This window comes from Festucalex cinctus, chromosome 2 (assembly GCF_051991245.1).
Source record: "Festucalex cinctus isolate MCC-2025b chromosome 2, RoL_Fcin_1.0, whole genome shotgun sequence".
NCBI classification, from domain to species: Eukaryota; Metazoa; Chordata; class Actinopteri; order Syngnathiformes; family Syngnathidae; genus Festucalex; species Festucalex cinctus.
This window is the reverse complement of record NC_135412.1, coordinates 15,787,849-15,806,032: the sequence shown is the minus strand read 5'-3', so window position 1 is coordinate 15,806,032 and position 18,184 is coordinate 15,787,849. Positions and strand designations below refer to the sequence as shown.

Genomic DNA, 18,184 nt, shown 5'->3' with positions numbered 1-18,184 from the left:
GAGCGAACGGACGCTGGCTTTTGGCACGCATGCCATCAGTGGCTGGTTTTTCGGCCGACAGCGAGCGCGTGAATCGTCCGAGCGGGGAGCGTCAACACGCATCCAGGCGTACTTGGTGTATCGGCGTGCGTGTGCGCGTGTGTATGTAGCGGCCCAACATGTTCAAGTATCGGATCCGCATGTTTCTCAACGAACTGAAAGTACTGGTGTGGATGCGATCCGAATCGAGCCCGTCCGGCGGCGGCGGCGGCGGCGGCGGCGGCTCCTCCTCCGACCGCTCGACCGCCGCCATGCGAGGCTTGGGGATGGGCGGCTGCGGCTGGCCGCCCTTCGTCGACTGCCGCTCGCGCAACGACGACGAGGACTACTACGGCAGCAGCGAGCCGCGGCCGCGCAGCCTGCAGGCCTTCGACGACAAGGAGCCCAAGCTGCAAGGGGGCCTGGACGCCGTCTCGCTCGCCAGCACCGCCAGCAGCCTGCGGAGCCCCCAGTGCAGGATCTGCTTCCAAGGCCCTGAGCAGGTACAGTAATGCGTGCGTGCGCGAACGCGCATTCCCGACTCGTGTACGCGCAAGGGGAGCCGCTTGACAACAAAAACAACACATCGGGCCCTTCTCCTACAAACTGACGAGATGTGGAAGTGACACACCTGGAAAACAAACAAAGCTTGTATCACATTATTGTGTGTTTGGTGTCACATTTTAACGTGATGCGTAATCGCGTTAAAACGTGATAGTTCGATTTCTGCATTGGGCAAAACAAAGCAATTGTTTCTGGGTCAGGTAACTGGCCGAGTCTTTTCTGGGTCTTGTCTTCCGAGTCAAAGGTAGGCCTACTTCTTCTAAAACACTGTAAAAAAAAATGTTTCAAAAGATTTCAGATTTAAAAAGATGATGTATCACATGATAATGTGATCAGTTTTTCTGGGTGGCAGCAATAGACATCCGTAAGCATGCTCTTGTTGTAGGGAGAACTTCATTGGTCTCACAATGGGGAATTTGCCAGGAAGACAATTGGGCATAAGGGTAGAACCATTATCTTACTAGTACTGCTTTTTTTTTTTTCACTGCTAGTACCTCGTTTGGGTATATTAGTACATGTCTACATTATATCCAGCTTAAGGTACGTGTACGCTCTTTGTATTCATTTGTAAGCCAATTCACACACAGCTGAACTGTCACTAGTGGTATACAAGTGGTGTTTTTGTCTCACTCGTAACATGTAGTTGTCTTACTCGTGAGGATAAAGAGCGTACTAGTTGAGTGTGGACCAAGCATCACGTCAAGGTGGTCAAAGCCATTTGACCTTTTGTTACATATCCATCTTAAAGTCCATGATCTAGTACGCTATTTGTTTTTATTTTTAAGATAATTTAGGGCACTAGTAGAACTACTGGGTCACTGTCTTATTAGGTTAAAAAAAAAAAACACTTTTGGCCTACTAGCACATGGATTATACTTTTACATTACATTACTTTTACATTGAATTTTTCAACTTTACAACTTTTTTTTTTCTTTGTTACCGATGTCAATTGGGATATGTTGCCTGAAATAAACACAAATCTAATCTACTAGTAACATACAATTTCACAGGTGCTGTAGCATGCAGGTGTCAGCTAGTGCGCAATACAGCCTCATTAGTAACATGTAGTTGTCCTAGTTGTCCACTTTCTTGAAAGACAGAAAGTGAGTCTGAAGAGACTGCCCGTTGACCTCTGTTCGGCCCAGTTCAAAACATAATGTGCAATCAAATTGGTTTATTTGCTGTAACATATTCTTTGCGCGCAACGTCACACTTCAGCGGTGAAAGTCCATTCAAAATGGTGCACTGGAGAGATGATAGTTTTTCCTGCAGCATTAAACTCAGTTTTAAATACACAAAATCATTAAAAAACAAAAACAAAAAAACACAGCTGATGGCACTGGAAGCATTTAATTCAAAAGAAGACGTGTGTGAAGATCACGGACTTATTTAATGAATGGACTAACAATGAAGCTACCGGTGGGCGGCCATTTTACGCTACCTCTCACTAAGGCCACCTAACTTGAATACATTGATTTCCCGGGGCGGTGTCGTGATATTTTCTGTGTCGATGACAAAAATACCACAGATAAGGCTGGGAGAAACGCTACATGTAAATTTCATCTGTAAAAATGTGATTACACGATCTCGGCTATGTTTTTTTTCTCCAACTACGGCAACTACACTAGGTCAAAATACGTAGGAATTTCCCAAACGACGCAACTTCCGTTCGCCCTTCATTGATTCTTTCCACTGTCTGTTAGTGTTTGGTTTAGTTTTCCCCACCTCAGAAATACGCATGTTGGCGACTGTGTCCAGACTCGCTTGATGATATGAGTCTGCTTTCCAGGCTAGCCAAACACAGTGACAATGATCCGGTCAAGCATGGATGGTCGTGTCCTCGTCCACACATCACACGGACCACAAACGTCTCCAAGATGGGCGTGCGCCACATTTGATTGGTGTTGGCTGTGTTCAGGCCCACAACAGCGCAAAACTCTTAAAAAAAAAAAAAAAAAAAAAAAAAAAAAAAAAAAAAAAAGTCAGCTTGCATGTGAAATTACTACCACTAGTGCTAACTATACAAATTTCCAGCGCGTGTCCAGTCGGATTTGCACGACCGGAAAATGTCATCCTTTTTATCAATTGAAGCTCATCTGAAGCGTGTAATGTGCGCGAGATGATTTGTTGTTGTTTTGAAGCTCATCCGGGGTGGAGGAGCGGCAGCAACAATCGCCATCCTGCCAGCATAGCAACAAAGAAAGTTAGCCAATTAGATGGGCACGATGACAAACGGACGGCGTGAGAATGAGTCACAATAAACGGAGCGTCAGCGCGTGTCAGTCACAGCTCTCGCTTCTCTCACCGTAGAAACGCGTTGGCACTTAGTTTTTTTTCTATATTTCTCAGCCAGTCCGTGTCCAAATGTTGCCAGATGTGCTTCAGCAGATCCACCTGAAGGCGGAGATGATGGGGCCACAGCTTGCAGATGGATGCTTGCGTCGAGTCACTTGTCCCATGCACATACGTGTTCTTGCAGCCCATGTGCTAATTGATCACAGCTGCCTCATTGTGTGCCTTTCGCTTTTAGAGGCGTAGTAAAGCAGCCGACACTATCACGCTCGCAAACGTCTGGGCTCTTCGGAAAAAGTAACTCTGAGCATACGATGGCTCAGAGTTGCCCCTTGTAGTTGTGGACAGCCCAGTTCAGTGCCACCCGTTCTCAGCTGCGTGCCCACATTTTTTCTAACTGAGCTCAGTTGCGACCAACAGGTGAAGGCCAATAAAGAAAACTGATCCTTCAAAAATACAGATCTCTAAAAACAAATACAAGTTAGCTAACAACTAGACGTAAACAAAGAAAAGTAAGTGTTCCAAATCAAGGCTGGACATAAAGGGTGATTTAATTTTATTTTTCTAGGCTTGATATTTTTCTCAAAACTGCCTTATTCGGCTGTTGCCGCTGTTGTCTGCCATTCGTGATGACTCACAAGTACATTCGTGCCCAACCGGCTCGGCCGTGATGTCACTAGAAGAGCTGTTGCTAAGTCCATCGTGGCTAACCGTTGCTAGCAGTGTAGCCTGAAAGTTTGAGCATTTCACCAAAAACACTCGAGGAATGTGATGCGAAACCTGCGAGGACATTGTGCCTGAATCCATTTCTGACAAACACATTTGGATGGTTAACAGCTAATATTAACATAACCGATTTGGAGCTATTTGCTCAAAGCTGCGTGCGCAGTAAACGTTGACATTAGCTTAAAGCTAACAGTGAGCATTTCTGTAGTCTTACAACACTTATGGTTTTGAATAGCGTTAGAAAACTAGCTAGTCAAACTCATGTTAGCTCACGGGCCGCATGGAGGAAAATATATTACCAAGCGGGCCGAATCAGTAAAATAATGGTATATAACTTAAAAATGATTGCCGTCAATTATACGCAGAGTTTTGCTATTTGTGTGCCAGGCCTAAATTGAGCTCAACTGTCATCATAATGTTCAGAGAAATAACACACATGCGAATGGCACGCGGCAACACTTGCGCCTGTATGAGTTCTGGATGTGTTAAATCTACCTGCTTTGCATATATTTATATTATTCCCAGAATGCATTGTGTGGCGAAGTTTATGACATTATAAGGACGTTAATCCTTGTCATATATACAAGTATTTGTGTAATTTGTGTCATATTTAACACGTTTATGTCGGTCTATGATTTAAAATAATAATAATAATGAAACAAAACATAACTTTAAGTTGTGTGTAAAATAATGACATCCAGGACCATTCCCCCGTACAAGTTGCATTGCTCATCTGAGGACTGCTTGTGAGCGTACAAATTTATTGTGTTTTGATTGTGGACGGCTGATTAATTAGTCCAACTTAAAATTTTATTTCATTTTTTTACTTTACAAAATCATCTCACGGGCTGGATTAAACCCCTTTGAGGACCTGATCCAGCCCCCGGGCCATATGTTTGACACCCCTGAGTTAGACGCTGTAACGACATGCCAACGTGGCAGCCGTGTTGGTGGGGACAATGTTCCAAGGATGTTGAAGTCCTAACTTGCTCATTTCTCAACCAATTTTCATGAGCTTTATTTTTACTTTTTTTTAAATGCAGAACATTGAAATAATAATAATAATAATAATAATAAAAAGAGCCCCAAAGAAGGCAAAGGAGCTTTATTTTTATAGTAGGCTACATTTCATACACAAGGCAATTCAATGTGCTTTCCACAAGCAGACACAACACCAAAATATTTGTAATATTACATATAAATATGTTTCTATAAGAGCAGCTAAGTACTTCTGCAATAAACTACAATTTACATATCATCCCATTAGTTTACTAATCGCAAACATAGTGACATATCAAGGTAATCTTAGTTTTGATCAGGAAAAAGTTTTGCAATCCCACTTGGTTGATGAATTTTGATGAACACAACCTCGCCATGCAATCTTTGTTTTCCCTCGGAGCTAGTAAATGAGAGTTAGCGCCACCTATGTGATCATCACGTTGATATTATCTTTTCTCATGTGCCAAGTGGCTTCCTGCTGCAGGCGGGGAGCACATTTGCCATTTTCTTGTCATTTCATAATTGAAGAGGTCACAGCAGGGGTCGGGTCGGGTCGCCTGGGCGCTGTCAGTGGGCCAGTTACATGGTGGCAGGTGGCATCCCTTCACATGTGGTCCACGCGTGTTAAGTGGCAGTCATCCTGCTGGAAGACGTCCCTTTCAATAAATCAGCATCGGCTCTTTAATTAGAGCGGAACTTTTTACAATTCAGAAATTCTTGGCTCTCCCGATATCACAATCAGGACCTGAGTCAAAATCACCACAAGGCGCCTTTGAGACTTTTTTTTTTTTTTTTTACGATTTACCATTTTATTAAAAAAACAGAACAAAAAATAGATTTTCTGTTCAACTCCATTTAGTGGTGCAACCATTTCTTAATTCATGAACCACTTATCGACTAATCAACTTTTTTGATTACCGTTTTTCAAGGCCTTGTCCAAATCCTCAAATTTTAGCCCCTCAGCAGTAAATGTTCTCCAATTGTTTGTCATCCCCCATGAAAACAGACTGAATGTGATGAATCCAAATTACACATTTGCAAACATCTGCTTTGACTTTGCAAAACAATGATCTACACTTATGCTGATTTTTGGAAGGATTTTAAGTTAGAGCTGTCAAACTATTACATTTTTTAATCAGATTAATCACATTAGAATTTTGAATAATCATGATTAATTGCTTAATTATGGTTTTATCAACATTTTTTGCCTGCCAAATTTAAAGAGCACCTGTTATGTGTTAATTCTTTCGACATTTAATGTTATGAGGATGTCTTCAATATTTTTTGATCCACTGCACACGCTCATTCTCCTCTTTTTCTAATCAATTAATTACTTGCAGAATTTAAAATGGTATTAAAAAAAATTACCCTGATAGTTTGGCATAAACAAATATTTTGAATGTCATACGCGAGGGCTGCACAATATATCAGAAAAATATTGATATCACGATATTGGCCCATGCAATATGCATATTGCAAAAACATGCAATAATTTTCATATGAAATTTTATGCTTTGTCTAAATTTGACCAGTCAGCCGCTAACTAAAATGTGCACCGCCATCCAATAGTTGAACATTATCGAGAGGTAATTACAATTAATTAACAAAAAATATGAGTTTGCTAATTTTGCTGCATAATAAAAATGTAATTTCTTTAGGTACATGTTAAATATCACAATAATATCTATCGCTATATTCAGCAACTATATCGCATATCGCATGATATTCCAATATCGCAAACATTTATTAAATGCTTTACTTTAATGCACGTAGTTAAGTTTATTTCTCAAACACAACTTGTGCTACCTTTAATGCAACTATCCACTATCAGCTAAAAGATCATCTCCGGTCAAAATTAATAGTGTGATTAATCTGTGTTAATACATGATTAATGCAATAATGTTTTGTTATTAATTAATAGCTTTAACTCTGACAGCACTAATTTTAACTGAATCATCTTCAATTTGTGTATTTTACAAACTGTCAATGGGAAATAATGCCCTATTTTTGACTAAAGTAATGGTATTATTGCCCGTGAAATCAGCTTTACAATGAAAGACGTAACATCTTCCCTTGCAAGTGTTACGACTCAAGCGTTGCTTTGCAGCTATGACGTGTTTGGCCAACTAAAGGTGGGCGTGACGAGTAACAATAGCATCAGTCCACTCCCCGCCTGGTTCCCACAGACCGACCGACTTGATGAGTCACTCACTCTCGATACGTTTTTCTTGCAAACCTAAAATAAACCTTTGCCACAGCAGCGTCGCAATGTTATTATCCGCGTGGGCCCATTGTGGACTCGGAGCTGCACTTTTTTTTTGTCCAAAATTTGTCACCGTGTCGGTTGACTTTTTGTATATCCGTCTACCCAGGGAGTCTTCACCCACAGCAGAAAATAGAAGCCATTGCCAGCCGGTACTTGTTTGCTACATGCTCATCTGCTACAGAAAACGATCCTGCACAGAAAAGATGACTTTTTATTTGAGCGTGACGGCACATTTGACCTTTCGATCCACAGGTTTCTGCTTCCTCGTATTGTCTCGTGCATGAGCAAAGTTAAATTTTTCTTTGACTTCCAATTCCTGGCAATTCAAATCTATTTCAATGTTTCCATGTTTGTTTGTTTGTTTTTTAGAGAAAAATATTTTCTTCCCTTTTCACATGTCTTGATAACAAATTGCACATCAGTGCGTCCACTTGTACTACTAGTGAAGCACTAGATGTTACCTACTAAAATTTTATGTAACTAGTTGTGCAGATCTGACAACTAGCGCACAGTTTTGCATTGTGAGTCACAAGTAGTTGTCCTACTAGTGAAGACAAGAACATACTACTGTGGGTAGGCTATCAAGGATAATGGAACAAACACTCAAACAGCCAAAACTGAAAAAGCCCAACATAATTCAGACAGAATATGATTCTAATCCATTTATTTGGAACCTTACAGTATGTTGTGAAAGCAACTTCCTTCCCCCCATCTTGGCTTTCTTGAAAGTTAAAAAATAAATAAATAAAAAATCCATCAGGCCCAAAGAGCTCCATTCAAATGAATGGACGAAGTGAGCCTGCCATTAAGGTATCCTTTTAACTCTCAGAAAATTGCTGCCACTCGCTCACCTCCCTAGAATGTTTTAGAAGCCCGATGAAGCTCCAATTATGTGATGATTAAAATGATGCAAGGATGAGTCAAGTCTGTTGTCGTGGTTACAATCACATCCTCGTCATTCTGCCGTTGGCTGAGTCTCAAAATTTGGCTACAGTGAAAATACGTCAATATACGTGGAAAGCGACTGCTCAATAGACAATCATTTGAATTTGATTGTTTATTTCACGTGATGGCTGTGAGAAATCAAAACAAATCAGGAAGATTATATAATCTATTATTATTATTAATAATAATAATAATAATTATTATTATTATTATTATTATATTGACCCCACAAGGAGGACTCTATGACGGAGCCCCTAAGCATGGTAGGGAAAAAAACAAACAACAACAAAAAAAACCTTTGGGTTCTCTCGCGAACGCAATCTTCGCGAGGGAACACAAAGTTGTTTTTTTCCCTACCATGTCACATTAGGGGCTTCGTAAACACGTCCGGGTCATTTTCCATGTGCCCAAAAGCGACGAGCATGGAACGTGTAAACAAAGCAGTGGGAAAATACATGGCCATCCTCGTCGCTTCGGGAAAGCATTCTCACTGCTTTGTTTAATATTTACACGTTCCATCCTCGTAGCTTTTGGTCCCACGGAAGATGACCCGGAAGTACATTAACTTGTTTAATTAAAAAAAAAAAAAAAAAAAAAAAAGCGTCCTCTCACAATCTTTGCGTTATCTCGCAATTTTTGCGAGGGAACACAATGTTGTTGTTTATTTTTATTTTATTTATTTTTTTCCCAACCCTACCATGTCACCTTAGGGGCTTAGTGCTATATCAACGACAGAAAGAAAATTTAATTGCAGTTTTCCTCACTTGCCGTGGTGCCTCTTTTGTCCCGCAGGGCGAGCTGTTGAGCCCGTGCCGGTGTGACGGCTCGGTGCGCTGCACCCACCAGCCCTGTCTCATCCGCTGGATCAGCGAGAGGGGCTCCTGGAGCTGTGAGCTCTGCTACTTCAAGTACCAGGTTCTGGCCATCAGCACCAAAAACCCCCTGCAGGTATTGTGCCTCCGTCGTCCTCTTCGCATGTGCTCCAAATGAGAGCGGTCCAACGTGACCAAGCAGAGCCAGCGCTGTGTTGGCGAGAAAATCTGTCACTACATGGCCAATGATTTGCTGGTCGAGTCACAGAAAAGGAAAGACCCAACATGAGTCCATGGAAATGAATAACCAATTGAAAAGCAAATAATCGCTGTGTGGAATTCAGTTAGTGAGCTCCTTCATTCTGGGAAACAAAAATGTGTGTCAAATCGTTCACACTGCGCGATGCATAAGGCCCAATTTTTTCTTCAATATGACCTTTCTATGGAGTCGCTTCTTCTCAATTCTGAGGCACTTTCAAGGATGTTGTCTGTGTGCGTTCGCAACCTAGTGGTTGGAAGAACAAAAGCTTTAAAGTAAATATCGCCGACTATCAGGTTATTTTGCTGAAATCGTGATCACATTTTCCACTTAGATCATTTCAAACACACGGCCGCTTGTCCTTTTTATCCTGAGTGACAAGCACCTATTACCTTCTATCTATCTAGCTATCTATATATTGACCTGTACTGTATTGAACTGTATGGAGTTAGAATCATGCCAAAACCAATGGCGGAGCCAGAGGGGGGGCCGGGGTGGCACGTGCCCCTGCTGAAATGGGATTGGACCCAGCAGACGCCAAATGATTGACATATCACGGCACCGGCGCAGTGACGTCGCACGCCTGGCCGATGCAGCCTGCCAGCATTTTTTTCAAGCAGACGCCTACTAATTGTTATGCCCCTCCTGAACAGTGGCTGGTAGGGGTGTTAAAAAAAATCGATTTGGCGATATATCGCGATACTACATCGCGCGATTCTCAAATCGATTCAATAAAAAAAAACGATTTTTTTTTTTTTTTTTTTTTTTAAGAGCTCAGAATTGTTCATTCGGTAGTCTTACCGATTCAACGTCTTATCTATTATCTATTACTATTAATTAATCACATTAATAAATTATGTGGTTGTAAATGAAGTAGTAGTTGGAGTAATAAATTTGTTTTTCATAGGGTGTGTGGAAAATTAAACGACAAGGAGAGTTTGGCACTTAGACAGGATCTTTAGTCATACTGTAATACAAATTTGCATTATGTTCATATTATAATGTTATGTTGATAAAAGTACTGTAATTGCATGAATACAGTATCTGCGTGTGCGTGAAAGTTCATTCAAGTTAAACAGTGCTGAATTATTTTTTTTTTACATTTTATACATTCTTAATAAACGGCACATTATGTGCAAAAATCTCCCCTGTGCTTAATATGTACTTAAATATATTTGAACATCGATAGAGACTCCGATTGAAATTAATTTTCATAAAAACAAATTTGGCATCATCTTTGGATGAAGTATCCTTGGCCCCCCCCTGGCCGCCCTATTTATAAAAGTCTAGCTCCGCCACTGGCCAAAACCCCGTAAACACAAAAAACCTGATCTACGTACACAAAACCTGATCTACGTACACTAGAAGCATATCTTCAATTATAACAACAACAAAAAATCTTTCAGGTGCAAAAAAATGTTTTGCGTATGTAAAAAGCAATTCTACAATTACGGATAAAACTCAGGTGACTTTTGGCAGTGATATTCTGCCGAGCAGTTTTACGTGCTGAAAATAGTAAACTTTACAGCAGGGGGCGCTGTTGAATCAGCGCCGTATTGAGAGAGAGTTTGGCCAACTCGTTGAAGAACGACTACGCTATGATTGGTCAACTGCAGGTCACATGACATATGGACGCCCTGTCGTTACCATGGTGCTGGTGCAATTTGGCGTTTCCAGAACCATGGGTGTTTGTGTTGTTGTTATCACTTATATATTGCAATTATGCGGTGTTGCTCAGCATGTCGTTGTTCACAATTACAACCAGGCAGTGGCGTTATGATGCAGGGTTAGATTTAGGGTTAAATAAAGTATCCTCCGTTTATTTACAACAAAGGAACTAAAGTTCACATTTTCATTTACAATAAATTGTCTGAGATTCGTGCGCCGGTGCATCGTAATTGTTACGGTGGTCAAGTGATGTACGACGAGGAGAAAGTAGTGAGCTGGCTGTCTGAATCGCCAAACAGAAGGAGGGCACTACGTATTAAGCCACTATATAGTGCGGGACTATGTAGTGAATGAAGTGTTAGGGGACAAGGGTGGACATTGGGACACAGCCTTTATATATCTCTATCTTATCTATCTATCTGTCCTTTCATCCATCCATTGATCCATCCATCCATCCCTTTCTTTCCAAGATGCCACCCGTCTCCATGCAATGTAGCGCAGCCTTGTGAGGGGAGGGGGAAAAAAAGCAGGTTTGTATGAAGAAGGACATGGTTGGAGAGCATGTGTGCACCTCTCAGCCTCTCTGATTGGTGGAGCCGATTGTTGCCATGGAAACGCGTGCAAGTCAGAAGCCAGGAAACAAAGCACTTGGCCATGTCAGTGGAACACAACTAGGATGGAAAATATTGATAACAGTGGATTGTAGTTAACTGGGCAGCACGGTATCTTAGTGGTTGGCAAATCTGCCTCGCAGTGGTGAGTTAAATCTGGGCGCAGGCACTTCTCTTTGTATCTTCTTCTTGTGCTTGCGTGGCTTTTGTGCAGGTATTTTGGCTGCTTTCTCCCATATTCTTCAAAACAATCACGTTAGCTAGCTAGCTAGCTAACGAAGACACGTGCTATAGAAAATGACTGAAGTGCTTTCATGAAAAGCTCCCATATTATCATTCAAAATACACAGTTCGGGGGGGAAGGGGGAGGGATATATTATTTTGCAATTCTGACGGTGTGTTTCCCCGGCGTGACGGTTGCAGTGGCAGGCCATCTCTCTGACGGTGATCGAGAAAGTGCAGATCGCCGCCATCATCCTGGGCTCCCTGTTCCTCATCGCCAGCATCTCCTGGCTCATCTGGTCCTCCCTCAGCCCCTCGGCAAAGTGGCAACGGCAGGACCTGCTCTTCCAGATCTGCTACGGCATGTACGGATTCATGGACATCGTCTGCATAGGTAACGTACGCACATGCAAACGCAGATGCCAACGTCCGGCCGTACGACGGGATTGTGCACTCGCTACGTAAGGCGGTCCAACACAAAAATCTGTTTACAAAATGACCCTGTCAGAGGAACAACGGTGCCTTGAGAAACAAGTTGAGTTCTTCACGTGACCGTGTTTTGAACACAAAACCCTCATGCTTCAAATCATCTTTCACCCTTGAAATAAATGGAAATACCACAAATCCATTTCAGCCTTCGTAAAAAGCAACAACCGCTTACGTCATGTGTTTTTCAATACGGAAAATATGACTCTGCAATTCAGTACATGGACACCAGGACGTCTCACAAATAGTGAAAATATGCGTAATAATAGATGGACATGCATTGTATAATAGTAATCATTTTTTAACCCCCCAAATTCTTTTAAAAACAATAATAAACATTAAATATATATTTTTATTTCCATGAAAAAAGGGGAAAAGTGTTTTAAGTATTTTAAAAATATTGAATTAAATTGATTAAAAAATAGAGCTGTCAAACGATTAAAATTTGTAATCAGATTAATCACATTTTAGAATTTTGATTAATCACGATTAAAAGGCTTTTTTATTAACATTTTTTGCCTGCCAAATTTAAAGAGCACCTGTTATGTGTTAATTCTTTCGGCAGTTAATGTTATGAGGACGTCTTCAACATTTTTTGATCCACTTCATACTCTAATCCTCCTCGTTTCTAATCAGTTAATTACTTGTATAATTAATTTTAAATGGGAGAAAAAAAATGATCACAATATTTTGACATGAACAAATATTCTGAATGTCATACGCAAATATTTATTCAATGCTTTACTTTAATGCATGTAGCTACTCAAACACAACCTGTGCTGCCTTTAACGTAACCATTCGCTGTCAGCTAAAGGATCATCTGCGGTCAAAATTAATAGTGTGATTAATCTGCATTAATACATGATTAATGCAACAATTCTTTGTGATTAATTATTATTTTTTAACTTTGGCAGCACTATTTAAAATCTGCAAATATTCAAATCCGCAGGTGCCAAACTGTAAATATGTGGGGGGCAACTGTATAGCACTTTATAAAATTGAGTCATCACATACACTTTCATGCATGATGATGAATTAATTCATTGCTTCTCGTCCATCTTAACTTGACCGCCGGATGGCAGTATAATACGGTTATGAAGACAAAGAAGACTTTTACAACTACGCATAAGCCGTAGTTGTCACTTTCTGCAAATGATAAAAAATATATGCCTTTGAGCAGTATATGTTATATTGTCTGTCTATATACGTTGATGTACAGTTTGTGGTTAAATATACTTTGTAACACCACTGAATAAATGCTATTTGTTAGCATTTTGCATCGTTTGTTAGCATTAGCTATGCAGAGTTTTCTATGGCAAAGCTACTGTATGTGGTTGTTGGAAGTATACAACTTGGAAGTGTAAGAAAGCACCAGTGGAACAATGAATAAAAAATATGTTTGCTGACATCATGCGTTCAATGCACATTGCGGCGCTGGATGAGGTCGCACGGAAGCCAAATGGGAGAAGCAGATGGTGAGCAGGTAGGAGAGTGCAAGAGGAAGCTGAATGGCAGCAAAATGCTGATGACGTCACAACATAACCATCGGATCCTGTGCGGCAGATGGTGTCAAATGTGGACTCACCTTTATATCATTTGCACGTGGCTCATCGACCTACGATTCTTCCCTTATGACACTTGAGTTCAAGTTTACTGGTGTCTGGCGTATCATCCCAAAAATACGGAAGTGTAGAGTTACCAATGTGGAGTAAACATTTTTGGCTGGCGTGTGTGTTAGAACATACTTGCAAATATATTCAAACATACTCGCAAGTATGTTCGAACATACTCGCAAATATGTTTGAACATACTCGCAAATAAGTTCGAACGTACTTGTAGGCTACATGCTACAAAGTTAGCATAATGCCATAATGCCACGGGGTATTATTTGCGCATGCGCGAGTGAAAAAAAATGACGAACCTAAATCATGCACGGCAGACATAATAAATAGTCAAAGTTACGAATAAACACTATTTCTTGTCTACTTAATTTTCTAATGAATTGGTAATGTGGCCCAAATGCCTAAAAAATTGGGTTTTGGGGGTTAACTTGCGCATGCGCAAATAATAACCCGTCGCATTATGGGAAGGTATGCTAACTTTGTAGCATGTAGCCTACAAGTACGTTCAAACATATTTGCGAGTATATTCGAACATATTTGCGAGTATGTTCGAACATATTTGCGAGTATGTTCGAACATACTTGGAAGTATGTTCGAACATATTTGCAAGCATGTTCGAATGTATTTGTGAGTGTTCGAACGTATTTGTGAGTATGTTCAAACGAATTTCAATACGTTTGAACATATTTGCAAGTATGTTCGAACATATTCTCCAGTCAAAAATGTTTACTCCACATTGGCAGCTCTACGCTTCCGTACAAAAATACAGAGAGCTAAGTCCAAAAATCATAACCAAGAAACACAAAGGCAGCACAATCGTCAGTGAAGATGTCATGGAGAAAAAAAGCTACGTGACGTGTGATGGTAACAAGGGCCCACCTGACCCACGCAGACGAAGCACAAATTGATGAGAAAACGAGGCACGTGTGGACATGACGCAAGTAACTGGAGGGAGCTGATTGGTCGACAGCCTCGATCACATGTGCTGCATTTGGCTTCATTTCTGTGGAGAATGAAGATTTGATATCCGAGTGTTTGGAGATATGAACGAGGCCACGGAAGGAATTCAACTCAGTTTTTTTTTTTTATGTTATGAAGAGAGATGTGTCTCAAAATGTATTCACACAACAGTGAACAGAAGTGTGCCTTTTTCAAAATGCAAGTTTCACCTTGAAATGTGCCCTTGAATCAACGTCAGAAAGCTGCAGTGAAGGCGAGCCATGAGGCAAACATCCCCGCCAACAAGTTGCACTTCAGACTGCCAACAGTATGTGTGAAAAATCTACTCAAGTACAGTAACACTGCTCCTTAACGTGTCTATTTCGTGCCTTGGTGAAGTTTGCTTGTTTTCGGGGCAGAGCGTCTCGTGTCACATTTTTCTGGACCAATGGCAAGCCGGGCTTTCATTAGAATGACAACCAGTGGGTACCTCTCATCTCCTCTTCGTAAAAAATCAAACAAGAAACACTGGTGCTTTGGGATACGAGTAGAATTCATTTTGACCACACTCGAATATCAAATCATCTTTTCCCATTGAAATGAATGGAAATGCCATTCATTTGTCCCAGCCCTCGGACTCCAAAAATATTTAATTGAGTTAAAGAGCATTATATACTATTATACTTTATAAAAACATGCAGTAATGTAGTGTTGATTTCATCAACAAAAACAAAATTACTTTTAATAACACTGTTTTCGGACTAAAACTAGACTAGACTAAAACCCTCATTAATAAACAATAACTGGGAATTAATCACTATGCATTTTTGTCGACTAATGAAGACGAGACCAAAATGCACTTCACTTAATAGGAAATGGACTAAAATCTATGAACATTTTAGTTCAAGAACAAAAATGAGACGAATATCATAATTGGTCACACAGTGACACACCCCCTTTCAAATCTGCAGCTAGCAAGTGCAACATGCACAAACACATGGGTCAGACAGGAAGTGGAGCCAGCTACATCTCTATCAATGTTAGTCCAGCCAAAAGAAAAGCATTGACCATGGAAACGAAGGTGGACATCATAAAAAGATCGCAGCAAGGAGACAACGAACATCGGCAAAGACTTGGACTTCAGTCGGGCAGTCGTACAGCATTTTATTTATTTATATTTATTTTTTGTTATTGTAATGCATTTTGGATTGTTTTATGCAAATTATTTTGATGTGAATATTGACTTTAATGAGGAAATTCGACTCACCGGTAAGTCGAAATTCGGGTTACATCACTAGAGTAGGAACGTAACTCCGACGTAACCCGAGGACTCCATATATAGTTATAATTTAACATGAATCCATGGCTATAACGTTCCAACAATAATCCGACCACTAACTAATGCTGGTAATTTACTAGCTTGTAGCATGACGCCATAGTAGCCAAGTAACTGTGTGTGAAGTTGTTTTTCATCAGAGATGAGATCCGAAATGTTCAACATAATCTGCTGACAAAAAAATCCACAGGGGCAAAATGATTGTCCCGACTAAAATTAGACTAGAACATTGACAGTTTTTGTAGACTAAAAATTGATGAATAAAATGTTTTCTTCTAAAATAAAGGCTAAAATGCTGGATTTATAGTTGACTAAAAATTGACTAAATTCAAACGGGATCAGGTTGATGAACTATGATTAAAAGTAACAAGCGTGAGTGAAATTGGACTAAAACTGAGATTAAATTTAAAAATGGTGGAAAAAATTAACATTAAAGCAAATGACTGTCACACTTTCTTAGATGTTAATTGTTAGGCCGTGTGCCTGTGGCGTTTCCCATTGTAGGTTAGCATTCAGCTAATGGAGGCTATAGTTGACAATAACTTTCAGCTGAGTGGCCAGAAAGATCTTAGAACAATTGTTGACGAGCTGCCAAACTGCTGCTCGTGGTCAAGTTGAACTCATCAAGTTAGCGCTTAGCTAACTCTTAAGTCGGGTCAATTGTATCTCAAGTACCAAACACCAAATGGCGATACTGTCTGTTTGGAAGGTCAGAAAGAAGGTTGTGACACGCAAAAATTGTGACGAGTTCCTCCTTGCTCCGGCAGGCCTCATCATCCACGAGGGCTCGTCCGTCTACCGCATCTTCAAGCGATGGCAGGCCGTCAACCAGCAGTGGAAAGTTCTCAACTACGAGAAATCCAAGGACCTGGGCGACCCGGTGAGCCTGGGCGGCAAGGCGGGTGCCCGCGGCGCTCGCGGGACTCCTCACGGTCTGGCGGGCGGCAGCGCGGGCCGCCAGGGCAGGAGGCTGAGAACTATTTTGAACCACCATTGCGGCTACACCATCTTGCACATCCTCAGCCAGCTGCGGCCCAACGACCCGCGGATCGGCGGCGCCGCCAACCGGGAGGTGGTGATGAGGGTTACGACCGTATGAGGCCCTGGAGGATCTCCCGAGGACCTCCTCCTCGCCTTTGAAACCGGACGTGCGAGCAGGACGCCGTATGACGAAATGGTCAAAGGACTCGCAAAGGGAGCAGAACGGTGCCCGGGGCATCAACATCACACCGAGACACTCGCCAGGAGTTCTTCTCTTGTTTCTTACGACTAAAAGGAAGGCAGATGCTCCTTTTCAATGATAAAGGAAGTGATGAAAAAAGGACAAAACATATTTAAAAGACATCAAGGAAGGACGGGGCGGGAAGGGAATTGTGGAGGGGGGTGGGGGGCATAAAAAGGCTTTGTAACCTAATGGAAGACAAGACGATGAGATGCTTTTTTTTCCAGTTGAATATCAGGATGCACAAAGACATTTCTTTTTCAGTTGATCCTCGCATTTCATTTGCATCACTTCTCCTGCTTTTGTTTTCTACTCTACTTTGATTTTTGTACTGACCAAGAAGCCATGTAACTCCAGACATGCCGAGCCTTTCCACGCACCTTCAGTATGTCCAATTCTTGATTTTAACAAGCTTCCCAATGCTGGTCAGTAGATCCAACGGAAAGAAAACAAGCTGGAAGAAGAGAAAATTTCCAACAAAAGAATATAGGAATCAACGAGACATAATCTCTCTGCAATAAATACATATTATGTACATTCACAGGGAATTTTGCATGGGTATATCGTTTTATTTATCACATAACATGAACACAAATTTGCTCTGTTTCGAATGGTGCTTGCCAAAATAAACACTTTCAAACCATCCGATTTTATTGCACCAACTTTTTGTCAACAGGAAGTCGCGGTCAGGTGAAATTCTCCAGCTCTTTCAGCTACCGAGTGCAGATTGTTGCTACCACTGCTTTGTGCCGAGTCCCATTTGATAGTTTAAGTTCAATTTATTCACATGTTGAAATGCCACAGCTGGCATTTGTCATGAAAGCAGTCTGAGAGTATACATTTACATGTGAGAAGCTACTTAAACGCTTATTTGATTGGGGTTCGGACCAGAAACGAGACGATACAAACTAAACAAATGCAAACAAGCATACAAACAAAACACATCCTAACAACACAAACAGCAAACAAACGATCTCAGTCAGCGGATTCAGCTAATTATAAACATGTAGCCAATAGGTCAGTTTTGAGTTTTTTAAGTAAACTACTGGATTAAAAGCAGGGCTCAAATGGTCTCTTACTACTCTGCTTCAACATGCATGATTGATTTGGATGCGTGTGCTAAGGTCTTGCCTTTGATGATAACTTTCACTTGAATGTTAGCTGGTAGCATCACAATAAACATACACAGAAGACAAA

General features: G+C 41.0%; 1 protein-coding gene across 1 annotated transcript in view; it reads left to right on the top strand.

Moving 5' to 3' along the window:
• The window catches only part of marchf9 (membrane-associated ring finger (C3HC4) 9), an 18,462-nt gene extending 830 nt beyond the window's left edge, over positions 1-17,632 (top strand). Inside the window, exons 1-4 of the mRNA XM_077513240.1 lie at positions 1-521; positions 8,603-8,758; positions 11,584-11,776; positions 16,533-17,632. The exon at positions 1-521 is cut by the window's left edge and continues 830 nt beyond it. Coding sequence (XP_077369366.1) covers positions 159-521; positions 8,603-8,758; positions 11,584-11,776; positions 16,533-16,864 — 1,044 coding nt within the window. The 5' untranslated portion in view covers positions 1-158 and the 3' untranslated portion in view covers positions 16,865-17,632. The remainder of the gene's footprint in view (positions 522-8,602; positions 8,759-11,583; positions 11,777-16,532) is intronic.
• Positions 17,633-18,184: the final 552 nt, after the last annotated feature.